Source organism: Lygodium microphyllum, chromosome 17 (assembly GCF_053477565.2).
Source record: "Lygodium microphyllum isolate KBCC chromosome 17, Lygodium_microphyllum_v1.1.10, whole genome shotgun sequence".
Lineage (NCBI taxonomy): Eukaryota > Viridiplantae > Streptophyta > Polypodiopsida > Schizaeales > Lygodiaceae > Lygodium > Lygodium microphyllum.
The window spans coordinates 118,508,682-118,532,628 of record NC_141151.1 but is presented as its reverse complement, the minus strand read 5'-3'; the positions used below and the strand labels follow the sequence as shown (position 1 = coordinate 118,532,628).

General features: G+C 44.5%; 1 protein-coding gene across 2 annotated transcripts in view; it reads left to right on the top strand.

The window, feature by feature from the left end:
- Nucleotides 1-23,947, top strand: part of LOC148022293 (mannosyl-oligosaccharide glucosidase GCS1-like) — a 188,767-nt gene that overhangs the window by 152,927 nt on the left and 11,893 nt on the right. For both annotated transcript variants that reach the window (XM_087697922.1, XM_087697921.1), the window contains exons 15-17: nucleotides 15,407-15,474; nucleotides 15,633-15,773; nucleotides 15,862-15,912. In XM_087697922.1, coding sequence (XP_087554048.1) covers nucleotides 15,407-15,474; nucleotides 15,633-15,773; nucleotides 15,862-15,912 — 260 coding nt within the window. The remainder of the gene's footprint in view (nucleotides 1-15,406; nucleotides 15,475-15,632; nucleotides 15,774-15,861; nucleotides 15,913-23,947) is intronic.

The following is a 23,947-nucleotide window of genomic DNA, read 5'->3' as shown; positions in this document are numbered from 1 at the left end:
ATCTATCAATTATGACTCAAACCATATCATGATCTTGAGGTGTTCTTGGAATACGCGAGATGAAATCCATTGTAGATTCCATGGAGCATCAAGCACTAGAAGAGATTGTAATAATCCTAGAGTCTTTTTAGTTTCATACTTGGATTTTTCACACCTAAACAAGCCTTATGTGTATCTCTTTGTAATGTTGACCAATAAAAGAAACTCACAATTCCATTTAAAGTGGCTAGTCTTTCTCTATGTCCTACATAAGGATGCTCATGATTTCTTTCAGTACTTTCTGTTGAACATGAAAAGTGATACAAAGGTGATTGTTCTTGAGAATATAATAATCTTTGATGGAATAATTTGGATGAAAGCCTGATTGCTATAAATTTGTTGAAATTTAATATTTCTCCACATCATTTAGACGATGGATTTTAAATGCTTCCAATACAAATGGTTTTTCTAAATTTGGAATGCTAAGAATAGGACTTGAAGTGAGGGCTATTTTAGCTTTGTGAAGGCTACGTTCTCTTTCTTCCTTCATTGGAAGAAGCTCTTCTCCTTTGTAAGGTCATGAAGAGGAGAAGATGTATGTATAAAATGCTTGATGAAGTAGCGGTAATAGAAACATAAGCTAAGAAAAGATCATCTCATGTATGTCACAAAGATCACACCATTCTTAAATTATCTTGATGTTTTTAGGATTCATTTGAATCCCTTCAAAAACATGAAAGATTTAGGATTCATTTGAATACCTTCAAAGACCTGAAAGATGATCCAGTCTTATAGATCTTAGCATAATCTTTGAGGATGCTTTCTAGATTGGATTTCCCAATGCATGTATGCTTTTGTGACCTAGAAGATAGCAAGCGCCACCTCTTTTTTAGAATTTTCCAAAGTACTCGAATGGCTTTCTACCAGATCTTTGTCTTGCCCTCCTTGGATATGGCATAGAAGCCCTACTAAGAGAGTCTCACAATTGGTTAAAGCTACTAAGCTATGCTGAGATGGATGTTTATTATTTGATAAACCTCTCCTGTTATCATAGGATGATCAAGGTTGGATAATGCTCTACTAGGATGATATTAGAGACAGTGATTAATTATAGGTCTAGCATTTGTATCCCAATTGGTTTTCTTTTTCATCTTTAAATAAATGATTGTATGCCATATCTTGTTCTTTGCACCTCTTTGGCAGTGAAAAAAGTCACATTCAAAAGTTTGTTCTCTTGACCTTGTGTAGCAATGAAAAAATGGTAATTTTTTAATTGTCTGCATGTGTGTTAAATAGAGGTTTCATGCTCGGCCAAGCACTCATAGAGGTGCACGTGATTTATCAAATGCTTCGAGTAGATTCTTTATCAATGTGTCTTTTGCCTATAGTCTATATCTCTTCATCATGCATAGAGCTAATATGCTTGGGTGTGCACCATCAATGCCATCATGGATGTTCATCTATGGCATCTTGTGTTTGGATCCTTCAAGGTCTCTCTACTTTCTGTTCAGCCTTCTCTACGCCGTATTATTGAACATGAAACCTTCCATCTAGAGGGTTATAGCTATATTCTATGTGATTCTTTGTATTTCTCCCAAGTACAATTATTTAGAATAGACATTGTTTCACTCTAGAGAGGTAAGATCTTCCTAGTCCATTTGCATTTACCACAAGAGTAGACATTGGCCTTGTTGAGGAAGGACCTTGATAATGTTTGGTTTTGTGGCCAGCTCTTTGTCATTAGTAGAGGATCTACCATCTTTTCTAAACAATTGGGAAGGGAGACCGTTAGTGGGGTTTCATGGTTGGAGGATAGCAGGCTTTGATGGATTTTGCTTCCTTCCTCCTATTCAACTTAGATTGCTATGAGAATGACTTCTAAAAGCTTGGGTTATCTCCCTTTTGTTCTTTTCAATCTAACATAGCTATAGCGTTTTAATATATAAGCCTTGCGTCTTTCAGTAATACAACAACTGTCTCTAAAAAGTCAACATAATGTTTGACTAGATTTGAAATCTCAATGACTACTCACCTTGAGTGTGTCGATAAATGGGTCAAGAATCCCCTCACATTTAAATGAGCACTGTGTGATCCTTACTCAAAGAATGAGACTTGGAACGTGGTCTCAGACTGGTTAGTGGAACTGCATGTCTAGCTCCCCCTCTATCTTGCCATCGTGTACAAGAATTGTGAAACAAGCCACAAAATAGAGATGCAATTGAAGAGTATGAGCGGAAGCAAAACAGAGTATGCACGTCGATTGAGGTGCAACAGTGGTTGAGTGAACAGTGAGTGAGTGAGAGTTGACCGATGGGTGTGTACCAATGTGGTACACACAAAGAATAAAAGAATGTATTTTATACTTACAATATGGTACACTTACACTCGCAAGGGTGAGCTCACATGTGTAAAGTAATATATACACGGGAGTAGCATAAGGGCGTTTACACCCAACAACCTACTAGTTAAACGTCTTAAGCAAACCATTAACCAACTCCCACTAGTCAAATGCAATGCTCACGTGGAGCCTTTGCAAGATTGTTAGTGAGAACATCCACAGGGTTATCTTGTGTTTTGATCTTAGTCAGTGTGACTAGACCATCATCAAGAACCTTTATGATAAAATGATATCTGACATCAATATGTTTGGTACGTGTACGAAACATGGCATTCTTAGCCAGACATACAATACTCTCGCTATCACATCAAAGTATAGGTGTTTTGGTGGGCAGCCCAAAATTCTTGACCAAAGGACCAAGCCAAAGAGCTTCTTTCGAAGCTTCAATGGGTGGCTGAAATATATTCAACCTTAGTGGTAGAAAGTGTTACTATCTTTTGCAATGTAGAGCACTAAGAAACTGCCCCACCAGTCAAGGTAAAGATGTACCCGCTAGTAGATTTGCGAGTATCCAAATCACCTACCATGTGTGCATCACAATACCCCTGCAGATCCAATGTACCCTTTCCATAGCAAATACATTTTCTTTGTGTGCCCTTAATGTATCGTAAGATGCATTTCATTGCTTCCTAATGTGCTTTGCCAGGATTTGACATAAATATGCTCACAACTTCCATTGTATGAGCAATGTCAGATCTAGTGGCAACCGTAGCATACATAAGTGAACCACAAGGTGAAGCATAAGGTACACCCTTCATAGAGTTGGCTGCCTTATCATCTCTTGGGTAATCTGGTTTGCTAAGCTTAAGATATGTTGGTAAGGGAACTTCAAGTGGCTTAGCATCAGCCATAGAAAAACGAATAAGTACTTTGCTGATGTACTTTTCTTATGAGAGAAACAAGAGTTGCTACACTCGATTTCTCGTCACAAGCATGCCCAAAATGTGTTCAACTAGAGCCAAGTCCTTCATGGAAAATGCTAAATTCAGCTGTTTTTTCAATGAATTAACTTGGCTTTTAAGCTTACCAACAATAAGCATATCATCCACATAAAGCACAAGTATAATAAGGATTCCATCATCAGCCTTCTTGATATATAAGCAGTGATCTGCATTACTTCTTTTAAACACATGTGAGAGCATGAATGCATCAAACTTTTTATACCATTGTCTAAGAGCCTATTTCAAACCATACAAGCTTTGCCTAAGCTTACACACCAAATGCTCCTTGCCTTGTATAACAAAGCCTTTTGGTTGCTTCATGTTTAAGTCTTCTTCCAAATCACTATGCATGAATGCAGTCCTAACATCCATCTGATCAAGTTCAAGATCCATAGATGCTACAATGGCAAACAATATTCGAAGAGTGGTCATTTTGATAAGAGGTGAAAAGACTTCCTAAAAGTTAATGTCCTCTTTTTGTGTATATAGCCCTTAGCCACAAGCGTGGCTTTGTATTTTTGTTTGCCATCCACACACTTGATTTTATTTTACCCATTTGTGAGGAATAGCTTTCCTATCTTTGGGTAATGGAACCAAATCCCAAGTATCACTCTGATACAATGATTTTATTTCTTTCTGCATAGCTAACTCCCACTTTTTCTTTAACTCACATGATAATGCCTCTTTATACGTAAGCGGCTCACCTTTGCCTTTGAGCAAAATGCAGTCCAAAGAGGGATCAAAATTTTGTATAGGTCTTCTGATACATGTAGATCTTCTTATCCAATGATCTGTGTTATCAAGCAATGGATCCACATCCAAAGGAATGTCAATGATCTCATTATTTGGTTCTTGAATTGCATAATCAGGTTGCTATAATACATTTTTAGGCTGCTGTAATTCATTTTCAGCATGCTGATTTTGCTGCCCAAGTTGGTTTTCAGCATCCCCTTGCTACCTATTTTCATGTGGCTCAATGATGATACATTGGTTATCATAATTAGCATCAAATGGAGCTGAATTTTGAGTGGGCTGATGGCTGTTCAAGTGGTTGATCATGTTGAAATTTCACTTTCTTTTTGTCTAAGTCATTAGATGTAACATTTTTTAGCAACTTTGATTCATTAAATACCACATCCTGATTGCATAGCACCTTTTTCATGCTTGAAACCCAAACTCTATAGCCCATTTCACCTTCATCTCCATAACCCATGAAGATGCCTCTATGAAATTTCATGTCAAGTTTGGTTTTGCTATCAATAGATACATGTACATAGCATTCGCAACCAATGTCTCTTGAGTGGTCGTATGAAGCAGGCTTGCCAAATTAAATCTCTTCAGGGGGGATGCCACTTTCAAGTGCATAATGTGGAAATCTATGCAGTGCGGTTTTAAGTGCCTCTCCCCAAAACGATTGCGGGAGATTAGTTGCGGACAGCATGCACCGAATCTTCTTACATAATGTGCGATTCATTCGCTCAGCCACACCATTAGATGACAGATTATAAGGACCTGTAAGCTCACGTTTAATCACACTGATATCACAAAACTTATTAAATTCTTTAGATATACACTCTTCCCCGTTATCTATTCTTATGCATTTTAATTTTAAACCCTTTTGAGTATGAACAAATGCATAAAACCTTTTAAAAGCATCCAATGCCTCACTTTTCTGCTTAAGCAAGTAAACCCATAGCTTTCTAGAATGGTCATCAATAAAAGACAAAATCCAAGATACTTGCCTTCCTAGAGGCTCCCAAAACATAAGTCATTACAAAAGTTAAGCTTTGAGTTTTTCATAACAACTCTTCCAAGCGAAGAAAGTGCCTGCAAACCCTTTTGGCTCATGTGTCCAAGACGCTTGTGCCATAACTCCATGTGTGACTGCACTTCAGCAATTGCAGCAAACTTTCCAGGAAGTGCCTTACAGTAGAGATAATATAGAGTGCATTTTTTACCACCTCTAGTGACTAGCATAGCCCCTTTTTGTATCTTTTACATTCCACCACCAAAAGTAGTGAAGTAACCTTTGTTGTCTAGGTGTCCAACAGAAAGCAAGCTCTTCTTGATGCCAGGTATATACCTAACATCATGAAGGATCAATTCCTGACCATTTCCATGAGCTAGGTGTAGAGTATCCATTCCTTCAATATCACATGGATGGTTGTTGTCTAGATAGACTTTCTATGTTCTAGATCAGAAGAAAAGCACTTTTAAAGATGAAGTTACATGAAATGAAGCACTGCTGTCAACAATCCACGATTGTGACAAACCATCATGAGCTGACAACAAGGCATCTATCACATCTGTTTTAGTGATATACATGTCCTTCACTATCATAGCATGTGAATATGAAGATGCAACCAACAAATCAGCATCTGTATCTTCTTCTATCTCCTCAATTACAACACTAGATACCACATTTTCTTTTTCTATTTCCTTAGGGGTAGAGGCTCCATCCTTTTCATTCTTTTTGCCTTTTTCATTAGCTTGTTTCTTTTTAAAGTACATGCAATCGGGCTTTTTATGCCCTTTGCGACCACACTGATAACAAGTGACATTTTGCTGTTTTTCTTAGGCTAATCCATTGTTTTCCCCACTTGCCTTGCATCCAATCTCTTCATTGAGAATAGAACTATGCATACCATCAAATGTCAAGTTGGGGTTGTTGCTCAATGATACAACCAGTGCTTTCCATGAATGAAGCAATGTCATGAGCAAGAAGATAGCCCTCAATTTAGAATCAAAAGCTGGCAATCCTGCATCCTGTATAACTGACTTAAAATACTAGTGAAAACCTTCAAATGCTCTGAGGCAGGTTTAGACTCATCAAGCTTCAAGTTAACCAACTTTCGCATGAGATGTACTTGATTGACAGGAGTTGTATTCTCGTATGTAGCCTTGAGTTTCTTCCAAGATATCAACCAAGATATCATTTGTGACAGCCATTTTAATGTAAGTAATGGCCTTTTTAATCATTTTAGCCCAATCCTCATTTGACAAAGCAATAGCCTTATGTTCTGCCAAGGTATCATCATAATCCTTCATAAAGAGTATACCTTGCATACGATCTTTCCAAAGATCGAAGCCATTGCCATCAAATTTACGAATCTCAAAGAGATTCTTTGTGTTAGATGTAGATGCACTGCCAGCCATCTTCGGCAATAAAAACTAGAATAAAGTGCTGAATACTTTCAGCCAATTAGCAAAGTTGCGGAGCGTAACAGCAAGTATACATACTTGTACTTCCAAGATGTCCAAGAAGTAGATGTTTTGCTGCAATTTCAGTCTCAAGTACTGATTACAGCATGTACACAAATCAAATCTGATACATTTGCATGAATAACAGCTACCACTTCAGTAATACATCACCATAATGCCCAAATGCAATAACCCAAGTGCTGTATATACCACTGTTTCACTGCATAATGAGCATTCAGCAATACATGTACCAAGAGAAGCTGCCCTTTTACAACATTTGAAACATCCCAAGTTCAAATTTCTCCTAGTTATTTTTTTTTTCTAAGAAAATGTGGCTAATTATATTACTCAAAAGTTGATTACAACAAAGTGCTCAAGCTCAACAGAATAAACTGCAGCTGATGCATCGCAAAACGGGACTACCTGCCTGCAGCACAAAGAATAGGCCTTGGCCACCCTAGGTACGCATGAAGTGACCACGGAGTTCCTGACGCGCCATGGACTCACCTTGCACCTGCTCCCATCGGCCGTTGAGGGAGTGAATGATGGAGGTCCATAGCTTTGCCAAGGTCGTAAGTGCTGAAAGTCTCTCTCCGCCGAAGACCACCTAGCATGGCGCCTTCCAAATATGCCATCCAGTAAGACTCCCTATGATCTCCCATATCTCTGAGCGGTCTGCTGTGGGCTCTAGTACCTGGGGGATGGGTAAATCCTCCAGACTAACCATTGCACATGACCCTGCCTCGATCATGAAAATCATGTCGTGCATCCCGGCCTCATACAAAAGGTGACGGCCCTGGCTAACTGCCTGCCAACAAAAAGCTCCCCATAAAATACACCCAAGGCTGGGGGCTATACATCGAAGGATACGGCATGCTCCTCTCTATACAAGTTGAGCCTCCTCACAAGACCAAAGGCAATGCTTTGGGGTTTCTAGAGGCTGCTGTGTGCAGCGCTTACAACTTCCTTTCTTCTGCATCTAGGCAAGCCAGCTTCCCACCGCCAAACCTCCGTGTGCCACCAGCCATAAAAAATACGACACCCTCCTCCGCCTCCAGCTATCCCATAAGCAGCGCCAGAAGGTCTGTTGGAAGGGCTCCGTGATGCTGTGCTCCGCCCAGTGTTTGCTACATGACGGCGCCCAATCCATATCCTCCTGCATCAGTACATGTTTGCCAATCCTCGCAGTGTATTCTAGGAGCTTGGGTGGCTTTTTTGCAACCGCAGAGGCCGGCCATATCCACTCTCCTGGGTCCCACTCCAGCTCATCAAGTGGTCTACCCTCCCAGATCCAAAGGCGCCACTCCTTGAGCTCCATCCAGAAGACATAGGGGTCCAGTCGCTAGGTCTTCCCCTGAAGGCCCACCACCCAAATCCTCCTCCATGAGAGAGTGGCAATCCCCTCATCCTGTTGCCCTCTGTTAAGGGCCAGACGTCCCCGCTCCTGAACGGTAAAGAAGGTTCCCTAGGGGGCCCCGCCCACTCTACCTTCCACCTGAAGAGGGATGCCTGTTGGAGAGAACCTGGCTGCCGGGAGGTATTGCTGCGTCTATCTCTCTTCTCCTCAACTCCACTCCTCTCGAGCACCCTAATACTCGCTGTAGCACCTCCTTGTCTGCCATCCTATACACCTCCCGCCATGTCCTGATGGAGCGAGCCAAGCCGGCCTCCCACCCAACCCACTGGATGTGGGGGCGCTCACCCAACTGTGCCCCTTCCCTGTCTTTGACCTGGAGGTTCCAGATCACCGGCTGACGGTCCATTTCCTCTTGGTAGCCTGAGGGGCTCTGGATTAGGGCCTTACGGAGGCCCTGCCACATGCGGAGTAGGCTGCGCAGGAAAGGTGATCTGGGCGGGGTAATTTGGGCTGAAGTGAAGATCCATCTCAGGGACGGCCTCCATTCCCCGCCAAGCCTCGGTTTACAATCCTGAAGGCCCTCCTGCAGTAAGACCTTCCAGGTTTGCCCACCTGGTATGAGACCGCGGACAACTAACTTGCCCAAGAGGGCCCTACTCTGATATTCTGGGTCTATGATCGCAAGCCACCTTGGCCCTGGAGTCTCTGGAGCCATCAGACCCTGACCAGAGGAAATTCCGCACCAGGCAGCGAAGCTGCCCTGCGCATGATGAGGAGAAACACCAACACGAGGCGATGTACCAGGCCGTCTCTAGGAGGACCTGGTTAACCACCAAGGCTCGACCGGCTAGTGAGAGGCGAGTTGTGCTCCAATAGGTCAGTTTCCTCCTAATAGACTCTGGAACAGGAAGAAACTGCTGGGCAGGAGTGATATCAAGTCCCACCTAGAACCCTAGGTATCGGACGGTTTGCCCTCTGCTCACCCATCTAAATCCCAAGTGGACTCCCCACTCCGTGTTGGATTTCGGGTCTGTGAGGAAGCCAACCGACTTTCGCCAGTTGATTTTCGCACCCGCTGCAACACAGAACACCTCAAGAGCCAACCTCATTCTTTCCAGCATCACCTCATCATCCTCTAGGTAGAGTCCTGTGTCATCTGCGTACTCTGAGTCTAGCAACTCAGTCTCCTCTCTCACTGGAAGTCGGAGGCTGCGTAGTCCACTCACACATGACCTGAGGAAGTGGGACATCGCCTCTGCGACAAATAGGAACAGGTATGGGGCGAAGGGGCAACCTTGTCGGACCGATCTCTCCATTCGGACCTCCTCCCCTCGCCTTCCTCTTATGAGAACCCTGCTGGTGGCTGATCTGTACAGGCCGGAGACTCCACGAATCCAAGCGTGGGGAAATCCTAACTTCACCATGGTACCCTCTAGGCAATCCCAGTCCCCTGTCGTAGGCTTTCTCGAAGTCCAATAGTAATACTGCCAGTCTTTGCCCACTGTGCTGAGCCCACTCTGTTGCCTCAAAGAATGTAAATACATTGTCTAGGATGCTCCTATCCTGTACAAAGCCTGTCTGTGTGTCATGAATGATGTCTGGAAGCACATGGCGAAATCGTTTACCAATCATCTTTGCCAGAGCCTTATAGGCCACTGACAATAAGGTGATCGGTCTCCACTGGGATAGCTCCAACCGGTCTCCCCCTTTGGGGAGGAGACTGATAAGGCTTGCCGATAGCCTCCCTGGCATCTGTCCTGAGGAGAATATCTCCTGGAAAGTCCTCAGTAGGGGGTCCTTCACCACCTCCCAGTATGTAGTGAAGAAGGCCTTAGAGAGGCCATCCTCCCCGGGCATTTTTGCCCATCCTGTGTATGAAAAGCCTCCTCTAGTTCCTTCTCTGTCAAGGGGACTAGGAGGACGTATCCTATCTCCTCTGTGACAAGGGACGGGATGTGATCCCATACCTGTTGTCTGCATCTTTTTTCTCTAATTGAAGCTATCTCCTGTTGGAAGAGGCGTGTGTAATAGTCAGTGGCAATCTCCATCACCTCGTTAGGGCTAGAACGGGTCCTCCCATACTGATCCCTAAGGCTGCGTATCTACTCTCCCGCGGTGCTGGGCTGGTGCACGTGGAAGAACTCCTTACACATCGTGTCTCCCTTTCGCGCCCAAAAAGCTACTGAATTGCGGAAAGAGAACTCCAAGCACCTGTCCTCTAGGCCAGCAATGGCTGCATGCGCACGTACCTCTTGTGCGTGGAGGATGGGGTCCCCTGGTGCCTCCTGCAACAATCTCTGCGTAGCTGCCAGGTCCCGCCGGAGTGCTTTCTCCTTCTCCCAGCATTGTTGCCTGGCTTGTAGGGCTGCCTCTTGGCAAATTCTACTTGACTCGGCTAGGACCTCTGCGACCTCCTTTGCTATCCTATCCCTCCTCTCCCACTCTCTTGTCCAGATCTGCTCTATCTGTCTCGACACCTCCTCCCTTCTATAGATTGAGTCAGGGATCCAACAGGATCGTGTATCTAGGGCGGATGCTGGGGGATCAAGTGCCAGGAGAACCGGGCAGTGATCGGATAGTGTGGTACCTGCCAACTGCTCAATCTGGCCTCCGCGAGAACCTCCCCACTCTCCCACATAAAACCTCTCCAACCGCTCCAGCAAGGCTCCGCCTAGTTGTCTATATCCCCAAGAGAAGTCCAACGACGTCTCCCTCTTGTGGAAGGCAGGGTCTTTCCAGGCATCCCGTGCTCTGACTGCAAGCAAAAAGACCTCCCATGCCTCCTGCTCCTCCCCGGCCATGCCCTAGTAGTTTCTTCACCTGCACTATTGGTCCTCCAAAGCCTCCAGATTGTTGAAATCTCCTCCAACAATCCAGGAGTCCACCTCAGGGAGTCCATTTACAATTTCCCTCCAAAACTTGCTACGTGCCCTAACCTCCGTAGGGGTATAGACATTGAAGACTCCAACACACGAGTCCCCCATATTGAGTCTGATCCATAGAGCCCTTCCTGCCACTATCGTCCCGTGGTCTCGTACACACCTGGTGAGACTCGGACCAATAGATGTGCATACGCCTCCGCTTCTGCCGTGGGCACCTATGGCTTGCTCCCAATAAGTATGCGAGTTGCCTGGCAGTACCTTCCCAACCCACTGAGCTTGGGCGAGGGTGAGCTTGTGCTCTTGTAGTAACAAGATGTCTATCCGTCCGGCGAGGGCAGGCTGCAGCTCTTGTCGGACAATCAACTACCTCAAGCCACGTGCTCCATTGTAGTGGAGAATGTTCACATTCCAGGATGCAAGGTGTAGGCTCGTGGGGAAACTTGTGACTGACCGAATATGCATCTATTCGGCGTGGAAGCTACAGATGAGGAGGAGAGACTGCGAAGCGTGCAGGTACGTTTTGCCATTGGCCTGGATGGTGAGCCCTAGTCCCCCATGGTGGCCCTTAGCCCGACCATAGGGGTGATAGATACTCTAGGTGGTACTATCAATGCATCTATTAGCCATGCTGAAAACTGCGACTTTGTACACTGGTAGAAGCGGGCCGCCTGTGCCGGGGGCCACGCAATCACATCCCTCAATGCTTCTCACCGTTAATGTCCATCAGTTAATGTCCATCATGCAGCCTGGCTACTGTTGTGCAAACAGTGCTAGTCCTTCATCTCCCATCCACTGGGAGATGTGATCTACCACCTGACTCTTCAATTCCTCCTCAATCTGTGTAGTCGTCCACTCCTCTGAGAAGGATGGTTGGAAGAAGAAAGCGAAGTTTGGTCCATCCGGTGGTGCTAGTAGGTGGACCTTGCCCCTCCTTGACTTACGAACCACGAAGATCCCCACCTCTAGACGTAGTGGGAACTCTCCGCACTCCGCAACTCGCAGGTAAGACCATGGGCCACTGCGAAAAAACTCTTGTGGCAGTAGTTGTGCTTGTCTCGGGAAAGTAAGGCGGGTGACAAGGGCAGATGAGGTGGTGGCTGTGTGGGGGGGGGGGGGGGGGGGGACTGCTGGTGTGTAAAGGAGGTAGGTGTGTGTGGCTCATCTCCTCCTGTGGGAGGAGGGGGAGTGGGTTTGGGGGGGGCTCACCTGACTTGGGTGCGGATCAGGGGGGAGTGCTCGGTAGGGGGGGGGATGGGGGTGGATTGGATCGCGCTATGGTGGAGTGGCTAGAGATGCATGGTGGGTGTGGGGAGGGGGTGGTAACCCTGGCAAGGGGGGGCTGTGCTGGTTGCCCACTCACAATGACCTTCTACCTAAAGGAATGCTCGCCTGCCTCAATCTCTAGGAACTATGGGATATTCTTGACCTCCTTCACGGCCACCCGTACCTTTGGGATCCTTGCCGCTGTCACTGCATCCGCGAAGGACGCGGGAAGGACAGTGCCGAAGAGCCTCCCGAAGTCTTCCACTAGCTGGCGGTACTCAATCGCCAGGCCGGGGAAGAGGAGGGTGACCGGGTGCCGAAGAAACCTGTTGTGGAGTGCAAACACCTCCACCGTGAAGCCACTGTACCAAGGGACCATGTATATGACCCCCTTCGTGGATGCATAAGGTGAACTGGCGAGTAACTCGCGAGCTGCGTCTGCCGAGCTAAGGCAGACCATGAAGATCCCTTGGCCCAACATGACCGCCTCCATGATCTGCGCCGAGCCAATGCTCAGCGTGGAGTGGAGCCAGTCCCGAAGCTAGGCCCTAGCTGGGGAATGTCCTACTACCTGACCATAGATTGCTGTTTCCATTAGTTCCAGCTCCTTAGCTCGGATGGCTAAGAGTTGCTCCTTAGAGAGGACTACGTGCAAGGTGTTCGACTGGGGGGACACTCGGTGAGTACGCTGGCGTCTGACCAAAGGTTTCCATTGCCCGTCCCTACTGGGAGAACCTACCTATTGCGCTGCTGTGTCGCTGAATGGAGAGTTGCTGCAGGGGGAGGGAGCAACTGGAGGGGAAGGGACGAAAAAAGAAAAAGAGGGGGGGGGGGAGGGAGCAACTGGAGGGGAAGGGACGAAAAAAGAAAAAGAGGGGGGGGGGGGGAGGGAGCAACTGGAGGGGAAGGGACGAAAAAAGAAAAAGGGGGGGGGGGGGGGGGGGGGGGGGACTGATCGTGGGCCAGGCCTCTCGTCCAGGCAGCACTCGGTTGGGGGTTGGGGGGCGGGGGGGGGGGTTTAGGGCAGATCGGACGGCGCGCACAAGTAACTGACAGTGGCCTGGCGCGGGGGGGGGCAGAGACGGTCAACCTGGGGGACAGCCAGGCAAGAGGGGGAATAGGCGGCCGTTACACACCTTGGGGGCGAGGGCGCACGAGCAGAACAGAGACGGCCAAGATCAGTCGCGGGCAGCATGCAGGACAGTCGGACAGTGGGCGAGTCGAAACGGAAGGCGCGATCGGACGGGCGACCAGTTGGACGCGCGTGTCTGGCGAGGGGACAGCAGCGCGATGTGTAGCCAGAACTAGAAGTGAATTTCTCCAAATTTCTCCTAGTTAGCAATGAATCTGCTGCAAATTTCACTATTAGGCTCTAATCAACTCAAAATGTGCATCACCGATGTGAAAAGCCCCAAATTTTTTGCAGTGAATCTGCCCCAATTGCATCAACACATCTTCCCAAGCATCAAATATGGGTAAATGTTGCAGAAATTTTATGAATTCTACAAAAGCCCCAACTTTTAGGGCCAAGAGTGCACAAATTTCAATGAAATTGGCTCAACAGAGCAAACTTTCACTGATATGTGAAAAGTCCCAAAATTTTCAAGGCATGTGCACCCAATGTCTACAATTTATGGGTCAATAGTCATTGTAATGCATGTCTTGCATCAAATTTGGGAAAAGCCACAAATTTTATGTGTTAATTCGCATAGATCTGCGTTCTGTGCTTGTGTGCACAAACATGGGCTAAAATAAGGGGACTGATTCTTCAAGAAATTAAATAAATAAATAAATGTCAAAACATTGACTGTTCTGGCCCATCGCCCCTGCATGACCCGTCGCCTGCAGTCCTGGCCCGTCGCCGTCTGTCTGACACGCGCAATCTGGTCACCTGCCAACTATCGAGTCGACCTTCTGCCTTCTGCCAGGCCTGCGCCTATTGCTTGCTACCCAACCTGCCTGTCATGCCTACGCGTGTCGCCTGCCTGAGCTGGTCACCTGCTGTGTGTTTGTCTGCTGCAGACCAGATGTCGACAATCTGTCAAATCTGTGGAGTGCCCGTTAGGCTTGCACCTAATGTTGATAGTTGTTGCCTGTCTGGTAATGGTCACGATTGCCAATGAATGAATGAATGCAGGTCATGACTATCTGCATCAATTCTTGTGCTCTAATACCAGTTTGAAGAGTACGAGCGGAAGCAAAAGATTATGCATGTTGATCGAGGTGCGGCAATGGTTTAGTGAACAGTGAGTGAGTGAGAGTCGACCGATGGGTGTGTACCAGTGTGGTACACACAAAGAATAAAAGAGTGTATTTATACTTAGGGTACGGTACACTTACATCCGCAAGGGTGAGTTCACATGTGTAAAGTAATATATATACACACGGGAGTAGTGTAAGGGCCTTTACACGCAACAGTAATCAAGGTAATTTGTAGTGGATGGCCAAGAGAAACCATGAATTTGTGACTTCTTCAAATTGAAGTAACTTGTGTGTATCATGCAGTCAAGGTATGTCCACCAAGCTTAAGGACAAAATATGAATTGACATGCGATGAGTCAACCTGGCAGCCAGCCAAGGTACAATTAAATTGATGCAGAACTTAGGCAAAGAATTTCAAAAACCCTACTGCACTTAAATCAGCTGAAAGTCAGCCAATTAACATCAACTCCCAGTGAAAATCTGAAAATCAGCTGAAAGAGCTCAGATGCGAAAGCATCCTCTTTATCAGCTGGGGATCTCCAAAAAATGAAAGCAGGATGCACCACCTTTTGTGGTTACTGCAACGGCACTTTGGCCAACAGCTGACAGAAGTCTTGATTTTTGATTTTTAAACAGTGCCAGGATTTGTATTTTGAATACAAGTACATGCACATATTTAAAACTATGCCATGTATTTAACACACAAACTTACTGTGTCATACCAAGATACAGGCACACTTTCATATGTACCTGCTACTTATATGGATGAGAAGGCTTTAATTAGAATCAGAACCATCCATTAGATGCCAGAAACTAGCTGCTGTGCAATCTGCTCAGCACTTCATTAATTGCAGTTTCTGGTTTCTGGGTTTGATTTCCTCTATCCCGAGAGTGTCTAGCATAAGAACACCATGTAAATTCGTCTGAAAGAATATCATCTTACATAATTGTTAACTGTATGCATTATTCTAACACTGTTCTAATTCCTGTTATCATTGTTAAAGGGGTGATGCACCTATGCATACATGCTACCATTTGGACAGATGCAGGAGTTCTCTTAATCATTCTCATATTGTAGAGATTGCTGAGGGTCGACAACAGAAACCACCTTAATTTAAGGCTAGGTTTGAATGTGAAATAGAAGGTCATTAAAGCTCTGTTTTTGTTATTCTGGTCCGTTCAGGAAAAATCCATGGGAGCTACTTTTGGCATGGAAGAAGCACAGAAACCGTTCGAGAACTGAATCCAAAGGTGATTAAACCTAAATTCAGGAGTGACAATGCATAGATTTTTGTAGTTTGCAAGATGCGATTAATGCAGGGGTGATAAAGTTCACCAGATTAAGAAGAATAAGGCTCTTTGGAATTCTGATGAAAGGCTAACTATTTAATTTCATCTTTACAATGCAGACTTTATCTTCTGGATTAGATGATTATCCTCGTGCATCTCATCCTAGTACAGATGAAAGACATTTAGACCTACATTGTTGGATGGCTTTGGCAGCAAGGTCGATGGCTTTGATTACTTCACTAGTAGATGCAGAAAACTTGGTACAACACGTACAGAGTACCACATTTTTGGACTTATAGACATCTTTTGAAGGAACTGTGTATCATTAAAATGGTCTACCATGTGCAGGAGTATGAAGAAACAGCAAAGTGGCTCTCAGATTTACAGCTGCTGAATAGGGTAACCATGTTTAGTACTGTTATGATTATTACTTGATTCACATTGGTATCCTTTCAAATGCTGTTCTGTGCAACCTTCAATAGATGTATCATTGCATTTTGTTCTTGTTTGCTTTGCTACTGAAGTCACCCTGTGATTTCCACATATACTGAAGGACCAATTCTAGAAGATATTGAGATTTGAATTTGGAGGTTAACCTTACCACAGAAAGGATGTGTGCAATCATCAATATGCAAGGATTGGATTCTTATAATAGGCAGGTTCACCAAACAGCAGAAATCAGTCTCTCTTTCTACAAGAGAAGCGGATGACCATTTGGATTCCACAGGGTGCTTCAATATGTTGTGGTGGATTTGGTTTGCTCAAAAGCATTGTTTGTCATGACAGTCAAGCATATCTTGAATTTGCCAACAGCATGCAGTATCATTTCTAATTCAGGAGCTTGTGGAAAAGGGTTATACTCTGCATAGAATCCAGCTAATCCTTTTAGGAATTATTCACAATGCTGGGATTTCTACTTCACTTTGTCAATCACTTACATGTATTGGTCATGAACGTGTTATGGGCTTTCCCACAGTGAGTTTGGGAGGCCAAAACTGCAAACTTTCTTGAAACTATCCCCTCCCAATGGTGAGTTTGGGAAGGAATACATGACAATAGGGAACTATATTCCTTTTGTGAAACTTCTGCTAAATAGCAAAAGTTATGAAAGAAACATCATAGTTTTACCATCATTACCCACAATAGGAGGTCAGACTTTTTTTAGCTCCTCCCTCTCACTGCTACCACATACTCACCAGTTGCACTAGTTTTCCTAGTTACTACTAACAGCATGGGAAGGTGCTTCCAAACTCCAGGCTATGTGTTTGACACTTTCATGCCCTTTTCATGTCTCTTTTCAAACTCACCGTAGGAAACTGTGTAAGGAACATTAGGAGCTCTGTCCAGTCATGTCCATATTTCAAATTAGTCTTGGTTGGTCTTGTTTCTTGGTCATTTTCCTCTTTTCTTGGCCCACCCATGTTGTTTTTGGTTGTGTGCAGCTATTATAGGATAGCTTGTACACTCACTCATTCTTTCTCCCATCCTTGCAGTATTCTTCACTCTTGATGCTTACTGTTCTCCTGATTGACCATTTGTTTGTTGATGGAAGGACGAAGAAAATTTCAGCGTGGTAACCATATTTCAAACAGCTCCTTCCAAAACAAACTGGTCATTCGATGGTCTCAATCATTGATGATCAACTTTGGCATGCCATGATACTTAGACACATGCTGCAAAAATAAGTGTGCCATATGATTAGCCTTTTTCTTCCTCACCGTATATAATGTGCTTGCTTACTGAACCTGCAAATAATGGTCCATATCCCATCATTCCTTGTAGGTGTCCTAGGAAGCTCAAATATAAAGTCCATAGCAATGTGGAACAGTGCGTCATGTGCAGGGACTGCATTGTGTTGGATTTCTTCATGATTATATGTTGTGTTCTTCAGCTTTCAGTTTTCAGTCATATTGTTCTAGTTCAGTTCACATTTTAAAATTGTATCATTGCAATCATCTTGGACAGTTCTTTCCTGTGCAAATGTTTCTAGGCTGCAAACAGCGCGCCTGGCCTCTGGAGCATTGGCCAGCTTTGCCCACCTGCTGCAACGTGCTTTGCCCACCTGCTGCAACGTGCTATAAATAGACAGGCTGCCCACAACTTAGACTTAATCTCACTTTTGCAAATTCCTAGTGCATGAGCTTTGCTGTCTACCTCCCGCATGCGGGATATCTCAGTTCGAGCTGTTGCCTTTGCTACTTGTTGTTGGCGTTAGCTTCTAGACACTTCTAGCATGTTGGCAATTGTTGTTCAGCCCTTCTCCACTACTAGCAACTATTGCCTCCCCTACGGTTGATAACTTTTTTCCAACCTATTTCATCGTGACTCAGCTTGCTTTTACTGCTGTTTTCTCTCTGCTAGCTTGCATTTTCTGCATAGCATCCTACATGGACAGCTAACATTATCATTCAGCCTGATTGCGTCATCATCTGGGCTGCATTTTTGCTATTTGCAACATCGCCTCAGTTCCACATCATCAACATTGCTGCATTTTGCTGATCCAGCCTCTTCTTGCTTTGTTTGATGTTGATCGAGCCATCTTTGAGCCACATTCCCTGCTGCCATACATATTTGGTGACTGCTTGTTGCATTTTGGGATTTGTTAGAGTATGATACACTCTTTTGCTCATATTCTCTACCAAGATATGCAAGACAAGCCAGGAAAGAAATAATTGCCACTAGCAGAGTGACGTGAATCATAATCACCAGCCCAATCAGAATCACTATAAGCATGTAACTTCAAAGCTCCCCCCTTGGCATAAAGCAATCCAAGAGATCTAGTACCCTGCAAGTAACAGAAGACACGCTTAGCTTGCTAATGTGACATGCATGGCTGATGCATATAACTGCTCAGGGCTGAAACTGCAAACTGTATGTCCGGCCTAGTGTTGCATAAGTAAATAAGACATCCAACTGCTGGAGCATATGTGTGTATATCAAACAAATCACTGTCATCATGTAATGACAGTTTAAGTCCAGGTTCCATTGGTGTACAGACTGGCTTGCAATCCTGTAAGCCAAACTTCTCAATAAGTTTACCCATGTATCTTGGCTGTGATAACCCAATACCTCTAGCATCATGTATGAATAGAATGCCCAAGCAATAATGCAAAAACCCCAAGTCTGACATGTCAAAAGTTTGCTGCAAATTTTGTTTAAATGCTGAAATCTCATCAGCATGTGTCCCTGTAAGCAAGAGATCATCAGCATAAAGACAAATGATCAGCATGGATCCCCCCTCTTTTTTGCATACCAAGCTCTAGGAGCTTGTTTTAAATCATATAACGTTTTTTTCAGCTTGCAAACCATGTGTTCCAAGCCCTCAACTGCAAAACCAATGGGCTGCTGTACATATACTTCCTCATGAAGTTCCCCATGTAAAAATGCAGTTTTAATATCCAATTGATGTACAGTCCATCCATAATGAGCAACCAAAGCAACCATAGATCTGATGGTCATCATACGGGAAGTAGGAGCAAATGTCTCCTCATAGGCTATGCCTTTCTTCTATGCATAGCCTTTGGCTACAAGCCTTGCCTTGTATTTGTCAATGGATCCATTTGCATTCCGTTTTAGCTTGTAGACCCATTTTGTTCCAATGGATTTCTTGCCAAATGGCAAAGACACCAAATCCCATGTTTGATTCTTAATGATACAATCCAATTCAACTTGCATTGCTGCCATCCAATGCACAGTCTGTTGTGCATAACATTCAGGCTCCTCATCATCAAGGGTGCTTGCTGCCATAACGAACTCCATGGTATGTGCAGTATCTAAGCATTTGTCTTGCCTTCTGACTGTGTGTAAGCTTTTGCTGAATTTCAGTTTCAGCACTTTGCTGAATATTTAGATCAGCCAATGGCTGATTTTCTACATTTTCCAAAGGAGCAACTGGCTAAACATTGAGTTCACTCGCTGAAACTCCAGTTGAATCACCAAATGTAATGGGCAGCAGCCCTTCAAATACATCACGGGCAGGCTAGATATGTGTCTAAACCAGTCAAGGACAATTTTGATTTTTCATTAAATAGTATATCCCTACTAACAAACACCTTTTTAGAAACAAGATCATAGAGTTTGTAGCCTTTTCTCTCGCTACTATATCCCACAAAAATGCATTTAACAACCTTGTTATCCAACTTTTTTCTAAGTACCTTTGGAATATGTGCATATGCAAGGCACCCAAAGGTACGAAAGTGTCCAACAGAAGGTTTCCGGCTCTTCTAAACCTCAAAAGGTGTAATTTTCTTCAAAGCTTTGGTGGGGTATTTATTCAAAACATAGCAAGTACACATGACTGCTTTCATCCAAAAAATTGTGAGGCAAGCTCTTTGCCTTCAGCATACATTTGGCCATCTTCATGAGTGACCGATTCTTACTCTCTGCAACCCTATTCTGCTGTGGACTATAAGCAGTAGTGTACTGATAGACAATGCCCTTCTGCTTCAAAAAGGAATTCAACATAAAGGACATGTATTTCCCCCCTTGGTCTGAACGGAGAGTCTTAATTTTACAACCATACTGATTTTCAACAAGTGCAATAAAAGCCAAGAATGCATCATACACTTCTGACTCTTTTACCAAAGAGTAGACCTAGCAAAATTGAGTAAAGTCATCAATAAAAAGTCACAAAATACTAACATCCTCCCAATGACTTTGTCTGCATAGGCCCACATACATGCGAATGCACTAACTGCAATCTGGTTGTAGCTCTAAAAGCAACATCACGGGGAAATGAAAAGCGATGCATTTTCTCCAAAATACATCCTTCGCACAAGTGCTCAGAAGCTCTCTCCAGTAGAGGTAATTCATCTAGCATTTGCATACGCTGCAAGAGCATCAAGCTGCTAAAGTTTACATGCCCCATCCTAGCATGCCATAACTCTATCTATATCATGGCAGGATTAGAAGTGAATGTCAAATACGTTGACTGATCAACTGAAAGAGCATCCAACTCGTATAACCCATGACATAAAGTGCCTGTCAAGGCCAAAGTTATGTGTTCTTTGTCTCTCACCATGCATCTGTCATCATCAAATGTGACCTACAATCCAAAACGTGCCAAAGAAGAAATAGAGAGCAGATTGTTCGTTATGCCTAGCACAAATAAAGTATAATGCAGGCGGAGAATAGAATCATCAATGGCTGTGAGCATAATCTTCCCGATACCTCGAAGAGGGTATATGATGCATTGTTGGCACACTGTATAGACTTGCCAACTGGAGCTGCATGAACAGATGCAAATAAATCTTTGCAAGATGTAATATGCCTCGAAGCACCACTGTCAGAAAACCAAGTGCGTGTATCCTCAGTAGAGCTAAATGCTCCATCTGCCCAAGAGGTGTCATAACTGCATGTGTAAAAACAACAGTCCTTGTCTGCAACAAAGGACACGGACTTGGTACTAGTGGAAGGAGCATCAGAAACAGACATTCTTGACTCCTTTTTCTCCTTGGCGATTCGCTTCCTGCACTCAGTGATGTAGTGGCTTGGCTTCTTACAGTAATGGCATTTACCCTTTTTGACTTATGTACCCCCTTGTTTTTTACTTGCCTGTGATGTGGCAAAAGTTCCAGAACTCTGCGGAGCATTCTTCACTTGGCTGCCTTTACCCTTCTGTCTAGCCATAAAAGCTTGGTCAGGAGCTATAGCATCCACACCACTATTTCTTCTTGTTTGCTTCTCCTCTAAGAGCAAACTCACTAGCTGAAGAAAAGTGATTGGGTGTGCACCAATCCTCGTGGTGAGATTTAAGGCCATATGAAAAGCCAAGTACGAAGGAGGTAATGAGTTCAAAGTGGTAGATATCATCTGTGCATCCGAATAGTACTCATCAACATTCATGAGTTGCTCTCGCAAGTATGCGAGTCTCATTCTTGCCTGCAAATATCTGCTCCAAAGTTAGCCAAGCTTCTCATGAAGAAGCTGCTTAATGAATGTGGGGGATAATTGACCACTGAACTGCCAATGCAATCAGCGACAAAGCTTGTGCATCTCATGTATCCCATGATTTTTGAGTTGTTGTTCTTTGTGGAAGTGGTTGAAGTGGGGCAGGCTTAGGTGCCCGCTGTGCACGTCCTCCTGGAGGAGGAGTAGCTGGAGCGACAACTCCAGGTCGAGCTTCTTCTCCACTGACATAATCCCAAAGATTTTTTACCACAAGTACATTCTTCATCATGAAGGGCCAAAGTGAATAGTTATTTCCATCCAATCTGTCCTCTTTGGATACATAGGTGAAGACATCTTCTCCTTGATTTGCCATGATTATCACTTACCATGAAAAAGCAAAAGAGTAATGTGGAAGCAAGACCACACTGGAAATCTGAAAATTTTCAGAAATTGCAAGAAATAACTTTTTGCAATTAGTATACAGAGGTGCACTTAGTCAAAACTGTCTTTAATGCATGTAATTCAATGTGCATTTAGTGTTCAGCAACACTATACCAGCAAAATCCCCAAAGTTTCTTGCCTTAAGTTTGTCCAAAACAGTCTTTCTGTAACTGTAACTGCAGTGCGTATGCCAATGTCCTTAGAAAATATGAAAGCTCCAAAAAAATTTATGAATGTGCCTGAGAAATTTGCATCCAAAGTGTCCCAGACACGTTTCTGAATGCTGTGTCTGCTGCATAGGAACCCTTGCTTCCAGAAATTTATACTGGAATTAAAAAAAATTTAAAAAATTACCAGAAATTTACGGGTTGACTGGCACCAGGTATCAGGCTGATTGACTGGCACTTCGGACGGGTTGTCTACAACTAACGTGGTGAGGCAGTCTGACAGGAGGCCGTCTCAAGCAAGTGTCAGGCGGCGTCATTGACGGGCGGAGCATGCAGCAACGGGTGGGACGTTTAAAAGCTGTGATACCAAGGGCACGACATGCGACGAACGGCACAGGGCGCAGTCGACGGGCGAACAGGAGCTGTCAAGCAGGTATTGACAGGCTTAGCAACTGCAGGCGGCGCTAAAGGCAAGTACAGGCAAGGCATGCAACAGTTTGGCAAGTGGCACAGCACAAGTGGTGGGCACTAGTCCAGGCAAGCACTAGTCTCAGGCAAGATGACTGCTGACGAGCAGAGCGTATGCAATTTGAATTGGCGGAGCAGCAAGGGTCTAGCTAGACGGCTTCAAGAAGCAGATCGAGCGTAGGCGTGAGTGAGGCATGAGTGAAATACAGAGGATATATTTCCCATAATCCACGAACGAACTAATAGGCGGTGCTGAGTCACCGAGGACCACGCACGGAAAATGAAATTCCAGATCTGTCGTGCAACAGGGCAGGAGACAAAGAGGTGAAGCAATGTCTCATCACACGCAGTGCAGAAAACACAATGCCCAACAGAGATCTATCGGGCATGAAGCACTTCTCCCGTTGGAAAACCCCCCAACGAGCAGCCGCCACATGAACATTTTTCCCTGATACAGGACCTTAGACTTCCAAAGCTAGATAAATCTTTCCCGCCACTTCTTTTTAGTGTCCCTATGATGCCATAACCTATTCACTTTTCCCATGATCCACCTCTTGGCTTTCACCATTTGATGATATATCTGATTAGCTAGCCTTTCACAAAATCATCAAGAAGCACATACATCCAATCATGCCAAGGATCCAATGGCTATAACCCAGACAAAGGAAAGAACCTTTGAAGACTTGTCCTGTACGGACGACCAAATGTCCCTGTATCCAAGAGGCACCCTAAAGTATTGACGAATACGCCTAAAGGAAATAAAGACAGGGGTGCCCAAGAATAATGCCATCACGGACTATCTTCAACCCCAATCTAGCCATCCGATTGAACTTGTCTCGCTGCAAATCTTTTTGTGGCCAATCCAACAACCTTGAGCAAGCCAATATTTCTCATTGCAGTGAATTTTTCTCTTTACGAATATCCGAGGGACGCCAAACTGCAAAACAAAGCATCTCTTTCTAGGAAGCTATCGAATGAGAAAGGAGAAAAGACTAGGAGACCTTTAAGGCCTTGTAGAATTAAGCGCTTGCCACTAGGAAGCATGAATAACCATGCTACCATGAGAGATGCCAGTCTTTTCTATGAAGAATTTGGCAATGTCTGACCAAGGATGACACTGAATACAGAGACTCTGCAACAAGGATAGCCTTAAAGCCGCCATATGCAAATTGACATCTAGCAAGGCTACATCCCCCATCCTTTTCGGAGTGGTCACATCCTGCCAAGAGATCCATACCTACCCCAAACGATTTCCTTTCTTTTTCCAGAGCATAAATCTGATAGGCTGAACCAAATCCAAAATGAACTTCTTAGTCCAAGGAAGCAATCGAAGAAAGAATGAGATCATACTGATCACAATGCATTGGGCTCTTTTAGTCTAATATGTAGTGGCCAACTCTGGGATTTCCAGTACATGAACCTATCATGAATTTGGGAGGCCATCTAATCCAGCAAGGCTTGGGGAGCAA